Genomic DNA, 25,109 nt, shown 5'->3' on the forward strand with positions numbered 1-25,109 from the left:
AGATACACAGAAAATCAATGGTGACTGAGACTAACATATTGCTCAGCATCTCCTTTTGTGTTTCACAGAACTCAGTCATTAAGGTTTGGAACAACATGAGGGCAAGTAATTTGTGCTTTGAAAATTGCAGTTTTTGATTGGATAGTATACAATATCCTTTAGTAGCCAACATTTTACAAACACAAGAAACAAGAGAACACAGACTCATTATTCTCTTTTAATTTATTTAATTTATATCACCAGCATATGACTACAACTCAGATGCTTTTGAAAACAAAATCTAATTTTCTTTGCATGTCCAACCATGCACAACAACTGAAATGCTTTTAGATAAGGTTAACAATGCATATTCTTTGTCTTCTGGCTTTTTCATAGACTTGGTTTTATGAGTGCAAGTGTGCTTCAGAATGCTTTGAAGAGCTGGTTGGGTAGATAGCCGAGATGAAGGAAGGATGTTTGTGCCTCTCTTTCCAGGTTGGCCAGTTCCTGTACAGTTGGGGCCAGTATATCCACATGACCCTTATACATACCACCTGGGAAGATAGAGACAGGTGGCAAATATTTAGTGAATGGAGGCATATAAAAATAAGAGATAATAAATGCATACAAACACATACCTCCTGCAGCCCTGCGCTGCCCATAAGTTACTTTGCCATCAAATTCATCGACAGGCACTTTGATGTCAGGCTCACACTGAGTAATGGTGCATTTCAGATGTTCCTCTATTTCTGACAACAGCTTAAAACAGGAAACATTTTAATAAGTTAAAAATAAGTTAGGGAGTGTTCCCACAGCTTTTGAGTTTCAAAAATTATTTTACACATTTCGCACTCATAAAGAGCAATTCTCGCTGATGAATTTCTTAAGAGCTGAGCATAACTAGAAACCTTTCTACCCACTTGAAATTTCCATGACTTATCCAGTCATTTTTGGTTACTGAATAAGAGTTTTTAAAAATCATTTTGTACAGATAACAAAGAGATATTCCAAAGAGCAAGATCAAATATTTTAGAGCTGAGTATATATTTATATATAAAAAAAAGACCTTTAAGGATCATCATGTTCATTTTCATGACTTTCCACGCCTGGAAATCAGTTTTCCTGGCATTTCCAGGTTTTCCGTGAACATAGGAATCCTGATTATATTGTTTAAAATAATTCATGCAATTCTGATGTGAACAAAAAAGAGAAATACAGGACGCAACAGGTGCATTTAATTCTCACCTCTTTCTCATTGTACCAAATTGTGCAGCCTCCGTTCTCTTTGAGTTTGGTGTTATAGCAGCCTTTTCCTCTGTTGGCACAAACATGGTACCACACCTGTGTGTACCCCCCATACAAATAGGGTATTAGCACATGCAAAAATATATTTCTACACAACCACTTCTTTCTGCATTACTTCCTACTTGCCTTCTCTTTCTCCATCGCAACCAGTGATATAGCCAGGCCCATCCTGTAGTGACATGAATGACCGATGAATGATAATGAATGACAGAATGCAATCTGATTTGTAGAGACATGCTTATCTCCATATAACCATAAAATCAGGTGGTTCACAATGACAGAATGATGCATGTCACCTGTCCGCTCTGCCAACTCTTCCGATGCGATGCACGTAGTTCTGCTTCTCATCTGGTAGAGTCACATTTATCACTGCAGAACAGAACATATTGCATTTCTCTGTGAGTCATACCTGATAAACATTTGAGATTATACACCGATCAACCACAACATTAAAACCACTTGCTTATTATTGTGTAGGTCCCCCTCGTGCCGCCAAAACAGTGCCAACCCACATCTCAGAATAGCAATTCTGATATGCTATTCTTCTTACCACAATTGTATAGAGTGGTTATCTGAGTTACCGTAGACTTTGTCAGTTCGAAACAGTCTGGCCATTCTCTGTTGACCTCTCTCATCAACAAGGTGTTTCCATCCACAGAACTGCCCCTCACTGGATGTTTTTTGGTTTTGGCACCATTCGGAGTAAATTCTAGAGACTGCTGTGTGTGAAAACCCCAGGAGATCAGCAGTTACAGAAATACTCAAACCAGCCCATCTGGCACCAACAATCATGCCACGGTCCAAATCACTAAGATCACATTTTCCCCGTTCTGATGGTTGTTGTGAACATTAACTGAAGCTTCTGACCCGTATCTGCATGATTTTATGCACTGCACTGCTACCACATGATTGGCTGATTTGATAATCACATGGTTGATTGTTGGTGCCAGATGGGCTGGTTTGAGTATTTCTGTAACTGCTGATCTCCTGGGATTTTCACACACAACAATCTCTAGAATTTACTCTGAATGGTGCCAAAACCAAAAACATCCAGTGAGTGGCAGTTCTGTGGATGGAAATGCCTTGTTGATGAGAGAGGTCAACAGAGAATGGCCAAACTGGTTCGAACTGACAAAGTCTACAGTAACTCAGATAACCGCTCTGTACAATTGTGGTGAGCAGAATAGCATCTCCGAATGCTATTCTGAGATGCGGGTTGGCGCTGTTTTGGTGGCACGAGGGGGACCTACACAATATTAGGCAGGTGGTTTTAATGTTGTGGCTGATCGGTGTACTGTATAGTACTGTGTAAAGTTTTAGGCATTTTGGATATTTCACAAAAACATCTGTCATTATATGGTTATTGTACATCTGCTTTAGTGCATCAATAGTAAATACTATAGGAAAGATTTCAAAACATGCATGCATGTGTGTATAAACAGTATATACGTGTATGTATATATATATAATATATATATATATATATATATATATATATATATATATATATATATATATATATATATATACACACACACACACACACACACATTTTTCTACTTTAACTGTTATCGTTCTTTTAAATATTGTGTCTAAACAGTTGATAAACAGTCTCTAAAGAACAGCACACAGCACATACAGTAGCATTTTAAGCTTAATTTTTAGATCGCAAAACAGATTTACAAAATTATCATTATAAAATAATATTAATAATAATAATAAAGTCATAAAAAAAGCAATATTGGTATTGAATTGTTTTGTTTCAGACCTTTGTGAAGCTAAATGTTCAGAAAGTGGAGATATCCCGGCCCTTCTTTCTTACCATATGGAACACCATGGATATCAATTCCTCTGGCAGCTACATCCGTGCAAATCAGAAACTTAACTTCTTTTTTCTAAAGCAATGACAATAAAATAATACTTAAATAATGTGATTATTGGATTTAGTTATTCAATGCCACATTTTTACCATATTTTCATCAATTCAAATTTTCAAATTAAAATTTTATTCCATTTTGTTTGTTTATTTACCTTGAATCTCTCCAAGTTATATTTGCGCTCATTTGGTTTCCTGTCTCCATGAAGACAAACACAAGAGAGCTGGTGTCCTTTCTTGTCTGGACCTGTAGGAAACGGAGCATGACAAGCCAAAAGTTTGCCTCTAGAGTAGACCTGATGGGATAAAATGGTTGTTAAATAACGATGCTTAAAGTAACCTCCTCCTTGCTTGATGAAGTACTGCTCCATATTGTCACAGTCGATCTTGGTTCGGCAGAAGATGATGGCCTGATCCATCTTATGCTCCTTAATAGCTCTCACTGTATACTCTCCCTTCAAAATCTTAATAGCTTCTGACCACATCTCTAATAAAACCATAGAACAAGATTCAGTTACTTCTCGCACTTAATTTCGAACCAAAACAAGATCATTTTGAAATGTTCAAAGTAAGGGCACAACTGATCAAATGAGCCTGACAATAGTCTGGGATTTCTGTATGATGTTGGTCATGTAAAGGCTGGGGATTCTTACCTGGGGTGTTGGCTCCAGGTCGTGTGTCATCCTTGGCATGGACTTCATCAGTCTGTGAAAACACATCAACAATTAATCCAAGACACACTGTACATAAGGGTTCTTTGTGGAATCGATGTTACTAATAACTAAACCTTTAGGTCTTTTATGGTGTTTATGGTACAAAGTAATTTATCAACCAATTTTACCCACAGTATACTGAGGAAAGCCCAATACATTCAAATACAAATCTGACCATATTTCGGTAATTTAGCACCACAATGAATTGTCTACTGTTGAGTGGATGCTTTATTAGGGCACGTTGGTGTGAGATTTTGGCAATAGAACATTTCTTTACCCTAATGTGGGTTTTCAGTTTCTCCCAAAGCTTGTCAGTTTTGGGGCTGACTGGCACCACCACATGATGGACAGTTTCTGGCACAGAATCTTCTCCCTTTAGATCTACCCATGTGGGGAAGTGCATGATCTTTTCAGAGAGCTTCTTCACTTCAAATGAGTGCAGTGTGGCAGAGCAAACTATCACCTACAACACAAACAAGGAAACATACTTAAAAAAATTTAAATAAATAAAAATAAACAATTTATAGGAAGTGGATATCAAAAGCTTTAAGGGAATATTTCACCTGAAAATGAAAATCATGTAGTCATCATTTACTCATGCTTGCACATATTCAAGGTTGGCAAATGAAAACACACTGCAAAGCATTGATTCTTGCTGTGTCTTGTAACCAGTCGTGATATGACATGTTGGAATATGCAGAGTGAATTCGATTTGAAAGCTACGGTGGAAGGAAAATTTTCAGTGAATAACAATTAAAATTGAAACTTTATGGGTTCAGAAAGCTTGGAATATGGTTCATGACTACTTTTATGAGTTTTACATCCCCTGGTCACTGTTTGCTTTCGTTGTATGTTAAAGAGCATTGTGAACATTCAGCAAAACACATCCTTTAGCGTTCAACGTACGCAAGAATGTCAAATACAGGTTTGACAGAATTGTCCTTTTTGGGAGAACTATTCCTTAGTCACCTGTAGTCTCTTGCCATCTGAGGTGACTTGAGGGATCTGGTTGTACACCTTCATGATGAAGTCAGTGTGGCCAGCTGTGAGAAGCCCATCCTGGATGAAGACATTTATTCAGCCAATGTTAATTTATACTTTCAACAAAACTGTAAACAATAAGCTTAAGGCTAAATTGTACAGAATTATACAGAAAGGCCAGAATATATGGAAGTGTTTAACATACACACTCATCCAGAACCAGGAAGCGGACTTGAGATAGATCCAGATTTCCTGTGGATATGAGATCATCTAGTCTGCCTGGGGTTCCAACAACAATATCAACCTAAAAGAATAATGAAGTGATAAAAACAGTTTAACAACAAATTATAGGCATCATTTACAGGTCGGATGGGTGGGACATGTACCCACCACTTTTAGAAATAGCTTTCTTCAGGTGGTGTCCATGAGGTATCCATTTATTTTGTGTTTTATATTATGTGTGTTATTTATAATGTTATGATCAGTGCTCATTGCGGCTGTTATCAGTGACATTGAGATACAGTAGGCGGCGATGTTATCTTCCAGATGTGTGCTATACTCGTGCCATACCCCATGCTCCGTTACCCAGTTAAATTGCATAGTAAAATGCAAACAGATGCGTCCTTACCTATGATGTACATCTACTGACGTACTAATGCAATCTTCATTTATTAAATTAAAAGTTATATTAAGACGGATTAGAACTTGGAACTCCTTGTGCTAGAGACGAAAACTTTACAATGAGACCAATCAGTAATTCTGACTAAAGCTTACAGATCCATGTATTTATCCACTGACTAACAAAATCTCAGTATTGACAGTGTTTCATGTAGCCTATGGATCAAGATCTCAAATTATGTTAAATATTTAATGGCGCACTTAAACTGATCATCAAGAATGACTAATTATCAAAACAGTAAAAGATGATTTGACATTATGTACACATAACCCAATTAAAATTCATGACTTTTGTCACTTCGTGACGCCCCCCCCTTCAAATGTCACCACCACTTTTTAGTTTTTCTCAATTGCTTTGGCTCAATTCTTGAATGAGAATAATTTTTTTCAAAACAATAAGTTCAAATCTCTGAACAATTAGTTTCTTGTTCACACCAGATTTGAATTTCTTATTCATATTCATTCTCATTCATTTAAGCAAATTGCACGTGTTTTGGCACGTTTGCAAAAGAGTAAGTACAGTTGTCTACAACTTGCACAATAACTAAATGCACATTGCTTGCTGATCAAAACTGATGAGTTGATTCTAAGTGAAATTGTCATACTCTTCTAAACGTTCTTTCATGTGTGAACCATCACATGCAAAATTATCCATTCAATTATCAAAATCTGTCAGACATACATGTCTATTCCATAAATATCTATGACATGGAATGTTTGTGATGTCTGCTAAATTTTTGGCCAGACCAACAAAAGCGACAGGATGTCCACCAAGAAGATGGGAACTTGTAGTGTTACATACTGTGAGGAGGTACCATTTAATGTTTTTTACAGAACTACCGCAGTGTTTTTTTTTTTTTTTTTGCATGGATGTCATTTTTCTGTTCACTATATTTGAATTTACATGTAAGAAATGTGTAAAAATGGACATGCAAATGTGAATTTTCTATTTACATGTAACACATTGCTACAAAAATACATTTACTGTATACATACAAATGTGCATATCCTTTTTCTGTGTACTACAGTATTATACAGTATTGACTTTTCCCAGTAAACTTTTACCTACTGTTGAAATCGGTATCTAAAAAGATCAGTGTGATACACAATATCATTCAGCTAGACAAAACTGACATTCTTATATAGTATAGTAAGCAGTCAATGTCAACAAAAAAGTAGAACAAAAATGAAATTTGTATATAACAAACATTTCCAGGGTTGACTGCCATGGTGAAAAAATATCTAAACATTATGACCAGTACGGCTCACACGATGACAAAAAAAACTTTTTATTTTGGTGGCATTGGCCAATTTACTGACACAATAACTAGGTTTTGAAGCATGAATTAAATGTTTTTGGTGAGTTACTACATTTTGTAGACATGCAATAGATGTGATGTCCCATAAAACAGTTGTGACAATTGCACTTACTGTTTAGAGAATGTTTGTTTCAAAAAATGAGCCAAAGCTATTGAGAAAAACTGTAAAACAAAGTAATGCCCCTGTTACAAATGTACAATTACTTTAAATCCCTTCAGACCTGAGCACATTTTTTTTACCCAGTTGATATTTACTCTTCTCCAATATAGAAATGATTGTAAAAAAAAAAAAAAAAAAAATTGTACCAACATGCTTTTATTCAATTTTTTTCATGTCCACTACAATGGACACCACGACTGATGCAGCACAAAGTTTCAAGAAACTTTTGATAGGGTTCCTCATATTTTTAGTGTATTAACCATACATGTGGGGAGCCACGTGACGCCATGCGAAGGGCAGATGTGTGAGAGACAGCTCTGCGCACTTTGCTAATTTTTTTTATTATTTTCATGATATAATTCGGTGAAATTTGGTACACCCAGTTACACATTTGCTGTTTGAGGTAAACATGGCAAAGAAGTCAAAATCCTCGGGCTCTGGAGACATTAAAAGACACTTACGGGTTCAAGATGAAAGCCCAGACAGGCCTGTGGACCGGGGACTCGATTTGGTTGGCGCGGCAGGAGAAGGAATCCAACATCCATTCAACTGTCCAACATGTCGGTAATGTTGACGAAGGTACTTGCGGACTTGGAGGATCTCGCTGTAATACGTTGATCGATTACGGCGATGGAAAAAAAAAATTCTCTGAGTTAGTCACAAGAGTGACAGATGTTGAAAAACGAATCGATTATTTGGAGTCATCAGAGAGGGAATTAGCCGCTAATCTGCCCGCGACCAAAGTTGATTTGGAACGTGTTCTTGAAAAGCTTGAAGATTTTGAGAATAGAAGCCGCAGGAATAACATTCGAATTGTTGGAACTCCTGAGCATGAGGAGGGCAGAGATATGGTGAAAGCGGCTGGAGTTTTTTTTGTTTTGTGGATTAACACTTTTCCTTAAAGAAACTTTTGCATTGACGGAAGATCAGTTTTACAATGAAGTTCCCAGGCAGATTGAGAATAGACACTACGGATGACCGCAAAATATCTACATGCCCACACAAAGGATGTCTTTTATAAAGTTGGCGGACTGTGTAAATCATGGGATATACTTTTATGCGGCCTCCGAGTGAATTGACTCTTGACCATCAGAGGAACCGGGATGCGTGTTTCATTTCCTTTTGTGCTGGTTCCGCCTAGCGGTTGGAGCTTGTTTTGTTAAATAATATTACTTCGGGACAGTTATGGATGAATCTGTCAGTTCCTTCTTATGCCTCCTGCTGGCTGGAGTATGATTTGTGGAGTATTTTCGTGGGACATTGGAATGATTACATCATCTGCTGCACTTATCAGATAGCTCTCTGAAGATTTGTTTGTCTGACCGAGGAAACTGAACGGCTTTATATCGGCTGGAATTTGTTTTGTGAAGGAACACACCTTTGAGACAGTTCTGTGAATGAGTCTACACGTTCTTTGTGTTTATTCTGCCTATTGGCTGGGGTTTGTTTTACAAATTATTTGATGTTATGTCATTTTGCCTTACAAATTTGTGAGGCAAAATTGAGCAATCCGATGGCAAAGTTGTCATCTCTCGTAGGCGTACATGGACTCTTTGAGTTTAAAGGGATTGACGCTGGTTGGCACTGTCGTGCGTGGGGTTAATGCGCACGTTTTTCTTTTTTCTGTTTGTTTTGTTCGAGGGGGAAGTTCGGGGTTTTATTGTTGCATTAATGTTGAAATGTGGTCTTCATAATTTTGTTTTTGGCACAAAATTAATTTTTTCTATTATATCAAAATGCCAAAGGTTAATATGAGTGTACTATCTCTCTCCACATGGAATGTGAATGGGTTGGGGCACTCCATAAAAAGAAGGAAGGTTATTTCTTTTCTTAAACACAAGAAATATGATACAGTGTTTCTTCAAGAAACGCATCTTTCCCCGCAAGAAGCTGAAAAATTTAGGAAGATATGGGGTGGACATGTTTTCTTTAGTACGAGCTCAAGTAAGAGCAAGAGAGTCATTATATTGGTAAATAAACATCTACAATTCAAATGTCTCAAACAGATTAAAGATAAATTAGGAAGAGTCATTATTGTTTTAGCAGAAATTCAGGGGCAAAATCTGATTTTGGCTAATATTTACGCAACTAACGCTGATGATCAGGGCTTTTTTATAGATCTTGAAGGGATGTTGCAAACCGCTGGAACCCCTCATGATATAATATTGGGAGGAGACTTTAATCTTTTGATGGACTCAGTCCTTGATTATAGTGAAGCAAAAGTGTGTAAGCCCCCTAGAGCAACAGTGACGCTTCACAGGATGTGTAAAAATCTTGGTCTTACAGATATTTGGAGACATTTGAACCCATCTGGTAGGGACTATAAATTTTTTTCATCAGTCCATAAGATTTATTCTTGAATAGATTTATATATATATATATATATATATATACAAATCCCTCATTTCATCAGTTGTTTATTGCTCAATTGGAAACATTTAATCTCGGATCATGCCTTGGTGAGTTTAGAGGTGTTGCCACATATAGAGAAAAATAAATCATATAGTTGGCGCCTTAGTGTAACCCTTTTGCAAAATCCTGATTTTAAAGACTGAAATCAGTGTTTATATGGAGACCAACTGGTCCTCAGTATCCTCTGTGGGCGTGGCTTGGGAGGCACTTAAGGTGGTTCGTAGGGGCCGGATCATACAGTATGCCTCATTCATCAAAAAATCCAAGGCACGAGAACTCGTGGAGTTGGAAGGAAATATTAAAAGTGCAGAGGCAGAGCTGAAGCACCGTATGTCATCTGATGGCCTCAGAGAATTGACCCGATTGAAATATAGATATAATACCATTTTGTCGCGGAAAGTGGAGTTTTGGTTATTCAGGGCAAGACAGTCATACTTTGAGTCGGGGGACAAATCAGGGAAGCTTTTGGCTAGATATATAAAGCAGAGAGAGAGTCTCTTTCTACCATTCCCTCAGTGAAATTTGCTGGTGGTGAATTTTTTACCTCAGCCATTGATATTAATAATGCCTTTAAAGAGTTCTACCTTGATCTTTATAGTTCCACGTCTTCGTCTACTGATGAAGATATTAGAAACTTTGTGGAACCATTAGATCTTCCTAAACTGAAGACTGAGCAAAAAAACTCTCTTGATTCTGAGATAACCTTGGAGTAGCTTGACGAGGTAATTAAGTCCCTACCTACTGGCAAGGCTCCGGGGCCAGATGGTTTTGCCACAGAATTGTTTAGATCCTATGCTTCAGAATTGGTTCCACTTTTGTTAGAAGTTTATCCTGAATCATTAAAGAATGGAAAGCTTCCTCCAACCATGACACAAGCCCGGATCAGTCTGATTCTTAAAAAGAACAAAGATCCAAGCAAGTGTAAAAGTTACCGTCCAATCTCCCTGATCCAACTAGATGTAAAAATTTGGTCAAAAATTTTGGCTAACCGATTAAGTAAATTTATGACATCTCTTATACATATAGATCAGGTGGGGTTTATTTGGGGCCGCAGCACTTCTGATAACATCAGGCGTCTCATCAATATCATGTGGTCAGTAGCAAATGATCAGTCTCCGGTCGCTGCCATCTCACTTGATGCCGAAAAGGCATTTGATATGGTAGAATGGGATTATCATTTTAAGATTTTGGAAATGTATGGGTTCGGGAGTACATTTATTGGTTGGATTAAATTACTTTATATACACCCTGTAGCAGCGGTACAAACAAATGGATTAACTTCAGATTATTTTACTCTGAATAGGGGCACTCGGCAGGGTTGCCCTCTTTCCCCATTATTGTTCTGTCTTGCCCTGGAACCATTAGCAGCCGCGATAAGAAAGGAGGATGATTTTCCAGGGGTGATTGCGGGAGGTGTGGCGTATAATCTTCTGCTTTACGCAGATGATATTTTATTATTCGTCTCTGACCCCACTAGATCTTTGCCTTGCCTCCACAGAATTATTAATTCCTTTTCCAAGTTCTAATAAAAATACTTTTTTTTTTTTTTTTAGAAAAAAGGTTGTTGTATGGCGAGATGAAGTCTCAAAAAACTAGTTCAATTCTTTTTGTTCCTTGCATGCAGTGTGTGAGTCTGTGTATGTGTGTATATGCCTGTGCGCATTTGTGTACTTGCTGGTTGATTTGATAAATACCCAAACTGTTGACCAATGCAAGTGTGAACGGAGCTGGAAGAATCTGCCACAGGATGGGACATGGTGTTTCTAAAAATGCCAATATCCATTCCAGCTTCCCAGTACATAAACACTCTTTTAATTCCAGCTTCCCAGTACATAAACACACAATTTAATCGCTCCCATAGTCAAGTGGCTATGGGAGCCACTAGCTGTTTTGAAACCCAGTGTACCACTTTGCATGACACTGTGCACTCTTCGTTTTAGAATCACACTTGTACTCTTCGGTCAAATTTGACCCGAAAACAATATTTTTTTTATTTTTATGAAAGAAATATAACAACACTAATTTCAATAAAGTAAAAAAAAAAAAAAAAAAAAATTATACTAAAGTTCAGTCAATTGAAAATGTCAAATCATCAAAATACAGTGCATTCATAAAGTATTCAGACCCCTTCATTTTTTTTTCTTCACATTTTGATATGTTGCAGCCTTATGCTAAAATGCTTTAAATAATTTTTTTCACATCAATCTACACTCCATACCCCATAATCACAAAGCAAAAAACAGATTTTTTTATAACAGATTTTTTTAATAACATTTATTAAGAAGAAAAAAACTGAAATATCACACTGACATAAGTATTCAGACCATTAACTCAGTACTTAGTTGAAGCACCTTTGGCAGCGATTACAGCCTCAAGTATATTTGGGTATGATGCGACAAGCTTTGCACACCTGGATTTGAGGATTTTCTACCATTCTTCTCTGTAGAGCCTCTCAAGCTCTGTCAGGTTGGATGGGGACCGTCAGTTGACAGCCATTTTCAGGTCTCTCAAGAGACGTTCAATTGGGTTCAAGTCTGGGCTCTGGCTGGGCCACTCAAGGACATTCACAGAGTTGTTCCTAAGACACTCTTGTGTTGTCTTGGCTGTGTGCTTAGGGTCATTGTCCTATTGGAAAGTGAACCTTTGGCCCAGTCTAAGGTCCTGAGCACTCTGGACCAGGTTTTCATTATGGATATCTCTGTATTTTGCTGCATTCAGCTTTCCTTCAACCCTAACCAGTCCCCCAGTCCCTGCTGCTGAAAAACACCCCCACAGCATGATGCTACCACCACCATGCTTCACCGCTGGGATGGTATTACGCAGGTCATGAGCAGTGCCTGGTTTCCTAAAGGCATGACTTTTGGAATTGAGGCCAAACAGTTCAATCTTCATTTCATCAGACCAGAGAATCTTGTTTCTCACAGTCTGAGAGTCCTTTAGATGCATTTTTGCAAATTCCAAGCGGGCTTTCATATGTCTTGCACTGAGGAGAGTCTTCAGTCTGGCCACTCTGCATTAAAGCCCAGATCAGTGGAGTGTTGCAGTGATGGTTGTCCTCCTGCAAGCTTCTCCCATATCCAAACATCGGGTTCTTGATCACCTCTTTTACCAAGGCCCTTCTCCCCCGATTGCTCAGTTTGGTCCGGTGGCCAGCGCTAAGAAGATTCCTGGTTGTTCCAAACTTCTTCCATTTAAGAATTATGGAGGCCACTGTGTTCTTGTGAACCTTCTATGCAGCCAAAAAACATTTGTAGTCTTCCCAAGATCTGTGCCTAGAAACAAACCTGTCTCTGAGCTCTGCAGGCAGTTCCTTTAACCTCATGGCTTGGTTTTTGCTATGATATGCATTTTCATCTGTGAGACCTTATACAGAAAGGTGTGTGCCTTTCCAAATCATGCCCAATCAATTTAATTTGCCACAAGTGGACTTCAATCAAAGTGTAAGGCAAGGCAAGGCAAGTTTATTTATATTGCTCATTTCATTCACAATGGCAATTCAAAGAGCTTTACATATAAATGATAAAGAAAAAACAAGACAAAATTAAATTAAAAACCAATTAAGAACAAGAAATGAGAATAAAAAAATAATAAAATGAATTAAAAAAATAAGTAAAAATTATTAAAATTAATAAATAAAAAAATCAGCATCGGCGGTTAAATTTGAGAATTGCCTGCTTGTATGTGAAACGACTGAGACATGTAAATGACCAGTCGTGGTTTGTTTTGTTGTTACGTGCCATTGTGTTACTACAATAATAGACCGGTGTGCAACACAGTCTCATTTAAACGGTCCGCATATCAGAGCCGCGGCAGACACGTTTGAGCTCATAATGTTAAAGTGCTCACCTGTTTCATTCTCCCTCTCTTTCCTCAACAGTTCCCTGTAACTTTTAACTGACTTGTCTAATGATAAAAAGGCAAATATCAATAATATCATGTACCATCTGCAAATATGCACATATCTCATTTAAACAGATGTAATAAACCAACCTCACACAACTTCAGCAGATCCAGCATCCTGTGGAACGCTCATAAATTTTCCTCTGAAGCACTTATTCTAACAGTCTCTCCTCAACAGTTCCCTGTAACTTTTCTAATGATAAAAGGTTATTTTCAAATAACACTAAAACTTCAAACATGCAGATATCTTGTTTAAAAAGATGTATCATGAACCTCACGAAAATCCAGCGTTTTCTTACCGTCAAGCGCTCATCTAATATCTTCCTCTGAAGTGCGTATTCCATCAGCCAGAATCAAAAACTTCAGGATCAGGATCAAAAGTTCCTCTGATTCACAAATAATGATGGTCACTCCATGACAATCCAAGCAGGCTATCCAGGCTGTTTAAAGGAGACTGCTGCTCGCCCTGGATCCGTGTGAGAGCAACTTCAAAATAAAAGCACTTCACGTGTGCTATAAGTAAATGTCTTATTCACTGTGCACTGTATGTACAATTGGTTTGATTCAGTATTTTGGTGAGCAGGGTGGGGCCGAGCGGCATCTGGGCAGAGCGAGGGCGGGAAGTGGTGAATGAATTCCACCTGTGTGCCACACCGGTCTCACGTTCCAGTGAGGGGCAGTGGGAGTATTTAAGGAGAGGAGACAGCGGCAGACAGACAGAAAGAGAGAGCGAGCGAGAGAGAGATGCCTGAAGCTGTGTGTTTGTCGACGTGTTAGAGCAGTCGAACTGAAAAGCAGTGTGTGATATGTGACACTGAAAAGTGTTTGTACAATAAATGTCTAATAAATGTAGCCGGTCCCAGCTTCCTCCTTTGCCACCTTGAATCGTTACAGGTATTTTTTTGAGAAAATGCGATTGCTAACGTGGACATGCCATCCATGGTTGCTGGACTACTGTGTGTACTGTTATATCCTTCTTCCTAATATATTAACAATTTCTTCATGTGCAAATAAATTACTAAAATTTGATGACTAAACAGAAATCGGAAGAAACTACCATCTACCATTTAAAATACAATATTATTTTTTAGATTCTTTTTTTACAAAGTTAAAGCTTAGTGTGAAATTGAGTAAATATAGTGCTAAATAAGAGTTTATTCAAAATTTTTTATTTTTGTAGCAATTTTACGTTTGTTATTTACTATATTAAACTGTGTGATATATCGGCATTGTATCGGCCACCCTGCTCTCTGAATATCAGCATCAGCCATTAAAAAGCCCATATCAGTCGATCACAAATCCTAATGATCTGAGAGGTCTGTTAGGTTTATATTCACCAAGAATCCATAAATTTACCATAAATAAAGAATACAAATTTAAACAAACAACACAAGAATACACGGAATCAACTTATAACAATTATGTGCCCCCCTCCCACCCAACATACATCCCAGTGGTCAAACATTATATAACAACAAACACACATATAAACAAACAGTCCAAAGAAAATACTCGATGACATAACAAAAACATATACAATTAACCAACATAAAAGAAAAAGGGTTCCACATATAATTTTTAATAAGACACGTCTCTCTCCACTGCTCCTCTCTGGCAACCGTCTATGTGCCATTTCTTCGAACGCCGCCACTCGTGCACCACACATGAAATGGGGGCGCATCAGCCGACTTTCATCCCCTTAACATTACCTGCCTGCCGATCATCACGCTGGTAACGACCCAGCTCTTTACATGTTTATTCATTATATTAATACCTGCCCCATCACCCAAAATACAAAGTCTGGGGCAAAATAAGATCCGGGTGCCCAAGACCTCACAAACAAAATTATGAACCTTTGACCAAAACTCTTGAATCTTAGTACAGGACCGAAAAACATGGGCTATGTCCCCATCCTCCAACTGGCATTGCCAGTAAGTGGGTGTGTCTTTAAGGCCAAGCCTATTCAATCTGGAGGGAGTCCAATAAAAACGCAGAATCTTAAATTGAATGAGGGGCACCCTTGCATCTCTAGATGCAGACTTGACGTTTTTTAAAATCTTACCCCATTCTCCATCTTCCAGTACTAAATTAAAGTCTCTCTCCCATAACTTCTTAAGAAATGTTAAAACCCCATCCCCTAAACTCTGAATTAGCCAGGAAGCCTCGTGACCCTTTCCAAAAGCAACAAGCACCATCTGAATAGTGTCTGCCACTTTAGGGGGCTGCGTACTACACCCAAAGATGGTGCAAAGTAGATGGCGCAGCTGTAAATACCTGAAGAATTAAGATCTGGGAATCACATGTAATATTTTCAAAAGATCTCAAAGCTCCATTTTCATACAGGTCATCCAGCGTAGCAACTCCCTTCTCAATCCATTCTATCCAGCAGAAAGTGGACTTGTCAATGCAAAATTTAGGGTTTAACCAAATACTTGCGGCAACGTTCAGGCAAATGTCTGAACTGAACATGTGGGAAACTTCTGTCCACACTAAATGCATGTGCAAAATAACGTGATGTGTATTTACTTCTCCGGGCAGCTTGGTAGAAAGAATTTGCAATGGCAAGACAGGGACAAGGACCTCTTGTTCAATAAAGAGCCAGGGAGAGGCTTTCTCAGGCGGAAGTGACCAATGCGCCAAATGTCTGAGACCAAAAGCATAATAGTAAAACAAAATCTTGGGGAGACCTAACCCACCTTTGTCAATTGGCCTGTGTAACTTGTTAAAATGCATCCGAGGATGTTTACCATTCCAGATAAAAGATTTAGCAATACTATCAAATTTTTAAAATAAAAGAGGGGAACTTCAATGGGGAAAGACTGTAGTAGGTAGTTTTTTTTTTTATAACATTAACCTTTCCAGTCATACAAGATTCCTTTCTTAATTTTTTGTCTTTAGATCCTTGAAGTCAAGGTATGTGTTCACCTTGGGAATTTCACCTTTGCTGCCAAATACAATGATCTCTGTCTTGTTGTTGTTTAATTGAAGGAAGTTCTGGCACATCCAACTGTTCATTTCATCAATGCACTGGCACAGAGAGTCTATGGGGCTGTAGTCACTTGGCGATAGGGCTTGATAGAGCTGGGTGTTGTCTGCATAGCTATGGTAGGCAATTTGGTTATTTTTCATAATTTGGCCTAGTGGGAGCATATACAGGTTGAAAAGGAGCGGTACAAAAATTTAGCCTTGTGGGACTCCACACGTCATGGATGTCCACTCAGATTCATAGCTGTCTATGTTCACATAATAACCCCTCCCTTCTAGATATGACCTGAACCGGCTGAGGACCATCCCAGAGAGCCCTACCCAGTTTTACAATCTGTCTAGGAGAATGTTGTGGTCAACAGTGTCAAAAGCAGCACTGAGATCTATTAATACCAGCACTGTTATTTTGCCTAAATCAGTATTTAGCCGAATATCAAGGATCTTTGAGTTCCGCCTCTGTGCTACAATGCGGTCGGAAACCAGATTGGAAATTGTCCAAGTCGCCATTTGAGATTAAGAATTTGTTAAGCTGATTGAAAACAGCCTTTTCAATGATTTTGCCTATGAAATGAAGATTTGAAATGGGTGTGTAGTTGTTCAATATCGAGTTATCTAGACTACTCTTTTTTAAGAATGGGCTTGACAACTGCAGTTTTCAGGGACTTCGGAAACATGCCTGAAAGGAGTGACACATTTATTATTTCTAACAGATCTTTTTCCAGAGAGTTAAACACATTTTTGAACAATTTTGTGGGGAGTGTGTCAAGACAGCAGGTTGATGTTTTAAGATGCTGTACTGTTTCTTTCAGGGTTTTGCCATCAATTGCCTCAAAATCAGACAGTGACTAATTTCTGAAGTTTTTGTGGTGGATGCTGTCTGACCTCTGTGCAACATGAGGACGAGCTGATCGACATTCTAATATCATTGATCTTCTTCATGAAAAAATGAAGCAAACTCGTTACATTTGCTGTCAGAGAGCATTTCACAGGGAACCTGTTTGGTTTGTTAATCTCTCTAGTAACAAAAATAGTGCAGATGTTGTTTATATTGCTATTAATAATATTTGAGAAGAATTTCTACCTAGCTGTGCTTAGTTCCAAATTGAAAGCATGAAGGCTGTCTTTATAGATATTATAATGGACTTCAAGTTGTGTTTTCTGCCACATTCATTCTGCTTTCTGGCATTTTCTTTTCATGTTTTGCACTGCTGTTGTGTTTCTCCAAGGTGCTTTATGCCTGCCAGTAATTGTCCTGACCTTTACAGGAGCAATGCCATCAATAGCAGTTTTAACTTTTGAGTTTAAGTTATTGAGGAGAACATCAACACAGTCTCTGGATATACTCTGTGTCATAGATATAGCCCTGATAAATTGCACACTAGTATTCTCATTTATGTACCTCTTTTTGACAGAGACAGATCTAACTTCAGTGGCAGGAGAAATCAATATTTCAAAGAAAATACAGAAATGGTCAGATAGCACGACGTCCTTAATTGTGGATGAAATGTTCAGACCCATACTAATGACCATATCAAGAGTGTGTCCATGATTGTGTGTGGGTCCATCTACATGCAGAGTCAGATCAAAAATGTTTAAAACTGTTATGAGTTCTTTGGCAGTGTTGTGTTCAGGATTATCTACAGTTGTGCTCAAAAGTTTGCATACCCTGGCAGAAATTGTGAAATTTTGGCATTGATTTTGAAAATATGACTGATCATGCAAAAAACTGTCTTTTATTTAAGGATAGTGATCATATGAAGCCATTTATTATCACATAGTTGTTTGGCTCCTTTTTAAATCATAATGATAACAGAAATAACCCAAACGGCCCTGTTCAAAAGTTTACATACCCTTGAAAGTTTGGCCTTGTTACAGACACACTCCTGAGGTTACCTGTGGGTATTTCTTTGTATCCTAAACAATTCTTCTGGCAGTTGTGGCTGAAATCTTTCTTGGTCTACCTGACCTTGGCTTGGTATCAAGAGATCCCCGAATTTTCCACTTCTTAATAAGTGATTGAACAGTACTGACTGGCATTTTCAAGGCTTTGGATATCTTTTTATATCCTTTTCCATCTTTATAAAGTTCCATTACCTTGTTACGCAGGTCTTTTGACAGTTCTTTTCTGCTCCCCATGGCTCAGTATCTAGCCTGCTCAGTGCATCCACATGAGAGCTAACAAACTCATTGACTATTTATACACAGACACTAATTGCAATTTAAAAAGCCACAGGTGTGGGAAATTAACCTTTAATTGCCATTTAAACCTGTGTGTCACCTTGTGTGTCTGTAACAAGGCCAAACATTCAAGGGTATGTAAACTTTTGATCAGAGCTATTTGGGTGATTTCTGTTACCATTATGATTTAAAAAGGAGCCAAACAACTGTGATAATAAATGGCTTCATATGATCACTATCCTTAAATAAAAGGATTTTTTTTTTTTTTGCATGATCAGTCATATTTTCAAAATCAATGCCAAAATTTCACAATTTCTGCCAGGGTATGCAAACATTTGAGCACAACTGTATATGAATGTTGAAATCCCCAGCAATAACTAAACAGTCAAATTCAGAGGAAGTTGTTGAAAACATTTCTGTAAAATCATCAAAGCCAGGAGAGCTGGGCCTGCAGGCTTTGGTGGTAGAGGGGCTCGCCGTTTTTTGGCTGGTATCTAGGGGGCTCACAGCAATGGAGTGGGAGAGCTTTCTTCCAGCATACACTAGTTCCTCCATTTTCTCAGAGAAGCTCAGAAGTGGGGATGTTGATGAGAGGGAGAAAGTGTGTGGTGAGACAGGCTGTGGCTCTGGTGTTTCCTGAGGCTGAAGTATGTTATCTTGGCTCCCTTGGCTTTTTTCCAGGAAATTGTCCTTGGGTCCTGTATCTTGGAGTAGTTCCAAGTTGTGACAGTCTGACTGTAGTATGCCCTGAGTGTGGGGCTCAGCCTGAATTGTGTCCCTGATCAGTGGGTGTACTGTGGGATTTGTCTATCAAATGTCCATCCAGGTGCTGAAGTGTGATCCTGTGGTCATCCTGACACTGGTGGTGTGTGTGTGCCATCCAGGTTGAGTGGATTTGTGCATGTTGCAGATGGAAACAGTTCTCTTTGACTCCAGAAAAGATTGAAGTTGTCAATGTAGTTCAGTCCTCTCATGTTGCAGGTTTTGTGCAGCCAAGTGTTTAGACTCAGCAACCGAGAAAACATATTTGTTCCCGGGCTGGGAGCGGTCCACTGATGAACGACTGAACTTTCAATCTCCCAAGTGTTTCAAAGAGTTCATTGAAATCCCTCTTAAGTAGTTCTGACTGCTCTTTCCAAATATAATTTTTTCCCATATGTATAATGACACAATTCACAGTCTTATGGTTCATCAAAATGCTCAGAAATTCCTTATTTACCTGAGAAACTGTAGTTCGAGGAAGGCAGCAAGTGGTAGTAGCCCTGCTACCAATGTTTCTGATAATGGAGTCCCCCCACTATCAGAGTGCTGGGCTCGGCTGTGGTCTCAGCCGAATGCCGCTGTCTGCTCAAACTTGAGCGCCTGCTAGCTGCAACGTTAGATGCTGGCTGATATGATCTATGCCTGATCACGTTTGGGATTTCTTCCTCTACATTCATTAATGGTTCAAATCTATTTTCAAGACGTATCAGGGGTGGAAGAATACCATCTTTGGTTAGTCGAGTCATATCTTGAGTGGAAGATGCCAATGCTGCAATATGCGAGTGTAACAGCTCACAAACAGAAGGGAAGGAGAACACAGGGAAGCAGGTTTTTCCAGGCTCAGGTAGGACTTTTAATTGGCCACTTCAATGCTTTACAACTTCACAAAGTCATTAGCTTCACAGGCACTAGTAACTTAAACACATCAGCTTCACAAACATAACAGATTAAACATAGCAGCTTCAGGAGCACTGTGGCCTTCCTTGTTCCAGACTCTCTCACTCTCTCTGCTGGTGGTGTGGCTGCTTATATGCCGCTCTCCCCATGCTCACTGTAATTAGAGACAGGTGTTACACATAATCTAGCTCTGGTGCAAGTGCCCTTACCGCTCTCTCTCTCTCTCTCCGGACGGACGCTCGACCACGCCCCCGCTGCCACAGCGATGCTTGTGACTGTCTGATATGTCGAGCACCTTTGGGTCTAGCGCCCTGTTTATGCCATTGGTTTTTGCACTCACTTTCATTAGTCACTTTTGCCACCTGTTCTGCTGGTTTTTCTAACCTCAGTATAGCCTGTCGAGGAACGTTAGATTCAAAGTACTCACCGGATGTAGGCTGAGGGGGTCTACGTTGATGCTCTCCTGTGTGTTCCGTCAAGGGTGGCAGTACTGCAAGTAGTTTTGTTTCAAGAACTGTGATCTTTTGTAGAAGTCTATGGCAGTTTGTGGAGTTTGATCTGAAAGTTGGCATTTTCTTTCACATCTGTCTGTGTGAAGGCAGCTGTGTTGTCCCTTTTCAGAAATGTAAACTACCAGTAGCAGGAGGCTGGTAGACCGCTTTCACAGAAAATCCCCTTTTTGAGGTAATATTTCAGTCCCAAAAGTCTCTGGTTGTAGTGTTGGTGCCAAATTAGGTCGTTTTGAGCACTGTGATGAACTTCTGATATGAAAATTAGAGATTAAAATGCTAAAGCAAGAGAGCGAAGTGCAGAGCAGTAGCGAAGTGCAGAGCACCTGAGCTAAATTTCAAGTGTCATAGCATAAGCTAAATTTCAAGTGTCATTGCAAAGGGTCTGAATACCTGTCAATGTGATATTTCACTTTTTTCTATTGAATAAATTTGCAAAGTTATCAAAAATCTGTTTTTTGCTTTGCTATTATGGTGTATGGAGTGTAGATTGCTGTGGAAAAAAAAGGTAATTTATAGCATTTTAGCATAAGGCTGCAACATAAAACAATGTGAAAAAAATGAAGGGGTCTGAACACTTTATGAATGTATGTCATGTATGTCATGCATTGGGGGTCTCTGGTAAATTCTGCTGGAATAAAAATAACAATAATAATAATGTGAAATGACAGCTATGTCCAATAGATGCTTCAGTGCTCCTTGCATTGACTGATGTCTATAAGCTAATGTTGTAACAAACTTAATTTCTAGATATTATCACAAGTTATGCATTGGGTATATTTTTTAGACATCATAAAAACAATTATTTGTCAAATTGTAGCATATTTTTCACCATCTGGAACACTGATACTAAGTCAGGAGATTCCTGCTCATATCTTTCAAGACCTGATGTCCACTGAGATGGACATTAAACTTGACAAAAATCATGTGTTCTACAACTCTGAAAGATCTTCAAATTAACTTTGAATAGTATCTCTTGATACTATTAAGTTTATAACAGGTGCAAGTTGATGAGGCTACCATGAATATAAATTAGTTTTTAAAAGGTAAAAAATGTGCTCACTCCTCCTCCTGTCTAGTCGGTGAGCCATGCCTGTCTAATGCGATGCCTGAAGCTCTCTCAGATTAAGTTAGGGGTCATTTTCATTGTGATTGGTTGATCAGGGACTAATCATTGACCAGGCATTATTCATGTTATAAAAGCATGTGTTTTTATTGGTTTACACCAAAAAACATTTGATGTCCATTCCAATGAACGCAGGGTCTGAATGGGTTAATGTTCTAAATTCTGTCATATGACCTAAGATTTGATAAGAATTTGAATACTCACCCCACTTTCTAAAGTGGATAGTTGTTCTTTAGCAGCCACTCCTCCAATGATCAGAAGATCCCTGTAATGACATCATCATGGTTAGAAAATGACACAAAAATAATGAAACCCACAGCAACTCCTTTGAAATTCTCAGCTCACCTTACTTTGGGGTCATCAACATATTTCTTGAACTGACTGACATTGTTGAAAGTCTGTTCAGCCAGCTCTTTAGACGGCTCAATGATGAGAGCTCTGGGGGCATTAGAGGTGGATTTGACCTGACTCACTTTAGCACTGCCTGAGGACAAAAACAGATGACCGACAGAATTCCAAACATCAATAAAATAAAACCGCTGCAGGCAGTATGAAATTAATTTAATTTGGAGTTTACCTGTCTGGGTGGATTTGACCACATGACCATCTGGAGCCTGCTTCAGAGCCACATAGCCGTCTTTAGGTTGATTTTTGAAAGGTTCATCACCAAAGTTGAATTTCAGTTCAGCATTCTTGGTTTAAGGACACAAACATTAGGGGTGGGTGAAAAAAAAAAAAAAAAATCAATTCACTGATTTATCACAATTCTATCTCAAATAACTCTGGCATGGAGGGTGTAACTGCAGCAGCTTTTATAACATAATATCATAAGTCATATCATTTCGTGGGAGCAGACATATTTTGATATGGCTTTATGTGAAATCTTTACGAAGAATTTGGCAACGGGTCATTTTAACTCATCAAAAATTAGCACCTCTATATTGCGGTTGATAAAAATAATAACAGATCCATTGAGAATCGTGTTGGAATCTAATCGTGAGTGCCTAACAATCTTATTATGGAAATGCCTAAAGATTCCCACACCTAACAAACATGCATTTCAAAATAACTAGTGTGTATAAGAATGTTCTGAATGTAGGCTACAACTTTTAAAGAAGATGTTTATAATACGGAAAATATAAGCAGTAACTGTGCACAATTCAGGTACCTTCAGCACACAGGAGGCAAAGAAGGGCTGGTTTTTTATCTGCTGAGGGATCTCAAAAGCCAGACCCAGATCAATACCTGAGAGAGCCAATCCAGAATCAGTTACAGTGACTTCCACATGTATTCTACAAAAGCGTCAATTATATTACCGAAAAAAAGAAAAAAAGAAAAAAAAAGGAATAATTAAAAAACAAACCTTACCATTTTTGGAGAATGACATGTGGCCTTTGTCTAGATCAAGATAGCATCCGACGGTGTCATGCATAGTGAACTCCTGAAAAAGGCATAAATCAAGTCAATACACCGTAAATTTGGTTCAAAAAGGTGCCAAATCAAATGCCCTTTTCATGCATTACCTCTCCATAACTATCAAATTGCTTATTGTTAGACTTCTTTCCGGTCCCTCCAAAGCCAAATCCATATTTATCCGTCCCTAAAAATGGGATAACAAACATTGTTGTGACTGACATCACCAGATCAGTGTAATGAGGTCATACTGATTTTTATGACAAACATACCCAAGTCCAGCGATGCCTGGCTGGTGGACCAGCCCACCCTGCACAGCCCTTGATCATGACAAGCCACTTCATAATAATACTTCCCTAGACCAAAACAAAGAACATTGTATCTTCCCATGAACCCCTTTTTGGAAACAATCAAAACAAATCCACAAAAAGGATGCTCTCTTACCTTTTATGACCGCTTTGGTGGAACGGCAGCCATGCCACTCTTTGAACTCTCTGCTTTGACAACACAGGCCATCTGGACCGATAGCTAGAGGGACAAATAACAACAATTTATTTCAAAAGCCTTCCCACTGTGAGGGAAGAGTGCAGGATGTTTCCCAAAACAGGCTAGACTGTATTGACTATGAATGTTAAACACTTACCAAATGCTGGACTTCTGTCATAGGGGTTCATCTGCCATTTATTGAAAACTGGGGTGGACAAGAAATCCAGGAAGAACAATCAACACAACATCACATCTTTTAAAGTATAGTACATCCTTAATTTATCTGAGCAAATTTCAGGTAAGCAGTGGGCTTATTCTTACAGATAGTATTGTCAGTGCAAACTAATAGAGCCTGCTGTATAAATTAGTTGAATGAACATATCAAAGAAGGTTTATACCTGCTCCTCCCGTCTTCACCGCTGTGCGTCCCTTCTTCCCCTCCTGCTGGTCTTTAAGGGTCTCATAAACAATTTGGATGACTGGAATACTGAAGGCCTACAAGATCACATTGGTTTTATTTCAGAATTTCATTGTTTCTTTACAGATTACTTTTGCATCTATTCAAAACTATATTTGTCCAGTTATCTATGTCAGACATATACAATAAGAACAAGTGACAGTATTTATGAATGCCAACAGTTTCACACTTACTCCAGTTTTACCACTCCCAGTCTCAGCAGCCTGTGAATATAAACACACAGGTGAGTATACAGTTGCAGATCATTCATTCATTCACATACATGTTAATGTGTGTTTATCAAGAAAGGGACTTTCCATGGACTTATATTGTTTTTATAACTGAGCTAATGATATTTTCTATTCCCTAAACCTCTCTGATACCTTTCTGACTTTTACATGTTCAAGACATGATTTAGTATGTGTAACAAGCTTTTCTTCTTATGTGGGACGTGGTCTGGTCCCACAATTTAGGTGATTTCAGGGTTTACTATCCTTATGGGGACATTTGGTCCCCACATTGTAAGCAACCTGCCACACACACTGTACTGGCAGCTGATGGTCATTTTACCATGAGCACGTCTCCTCCACCCAGAATAAGTGGGATGGATTCGGCCTGAATGTCTGTTGGCAACCTGAAAGAGAGGATCGAACCATCACTCACAGTGATTATAAATGGATAACCGAATTATTAATAATTTTTTATACACCTGTGAGGCATGTCACAGAACTAGGAGAGATTCTCCAACTCACAGCCAGTCCATTTCTTCCACTGCCTGTGCAATTTCAGGCATCACTCCCATTTCTGGTGGGTAAAAAGAACAGATATAAAGGTCGACAATAAGTTTACCACACTCATTTCACTGCTAAAATACTGACAGGCAAATCTTACCGCCGAAAGCAGCCATGGTAACAAACTCCAAAAAGTCTCTACACCGGAAGTAACGTGAAACTGTTTTTGACAGAGTGCTACG

At 38.7% G+C, this 25,109-nt stretch overlaps 1 protein-coding gene across 1 annotated transcript; it reads right to left on the reverse strand.

Annotated features, from left to right (window-relative positions):
* Nucleotides 1-216: 216 nt before the first annotated feature.
* LOC127415905 (ATP-dependent RNA helicase DDX1-like) lies at nucleotides 217-25,099 on the reverse strand. Its single transcript, XM_051654913.1, has 26 exons — nucleotides 25,028-25,099; nucleotides 24,889-24,940; nucleotides 24,707-24,770; nucleotides 24,331-24,360; nucleotides 24,078-24,174; nucleotides 23,837-23,884; nucleotides 23,638-23,721; nucleotides 23,466-23,549; nucleotides 23,304-23,380; nucleotides 23,149-23,221; nucleotides 22,949-23,025; nucleotides 22,358-22,472; nucleotides 22,126-22,264; nucleotides 21,985-22,045; nucleotides 5,060-5,158; nucleotides 4,843-4,932; nucleotides 4,151-4,336; nucleotides 3,814-3,865; nucleotides 3,501-3,647; nucleotides 3,316-3,407; nucleotides 3,107-3,179; nucleotides 1,581-1,653; nucleotides 1,411-1,453; nucleotides 1,225-1,320; nucleotides 618-738; nucleotides 217-533 (listed from the first exon to the last, which is right to left on the reverse strand). The coding sequence occupies exons 1-26, from the start codon at nucleotides 25,041-25,043 to the stop codon at nucleotides 403-405; spliced, it is 2,220 nt and encodes a 739-aa protein (XP_051510873.1). The 5' UTR covers nucleotides 25,044-25,099; the 3' UTR covers nucleotides 217-402.
* Between the last annotated feature and the right edge of the window lie 10 nt (nucleotides 25,100-25,109).

Source organism: Myxocyprinus asiaticus, chromosome 25, assembly GCF_019703515.2.
Source record: "Myxocyprinus asiaticus isolate MX2 ecotype Aquarium Trade chromosome 25, UBuf_Myxa_2, whole genome shotgun sequence".
NCBI classification, from domain to species: domain Eukaryota; kingdom Metazoa; phylum Chordata; class Actinopteri; order Cypriniformes; family Catostomidae; genus Myxocyprinus; species Myxocyprinus asiaticus.

Bases quoted from the DNA above. Each gene is read 5' to 3' on its own strand.
- LOC127415905 (XM_051654913.1), bottom strand. The intron at 24,361-24,706 runs GTAAAATGACCA...TTATATTCACAG, and splicing joins GTGGAGGAGACGTGCTCATG to GCTGCTGAGACTGGGAGTGG. The intron at 23,885-24,077 runs GTATAAACCTTC...TGTCCACCCCAG, and splicing joins GGTGAAGACGGGAGGAGCAG to TTTTCAATAAATGGCAGATG.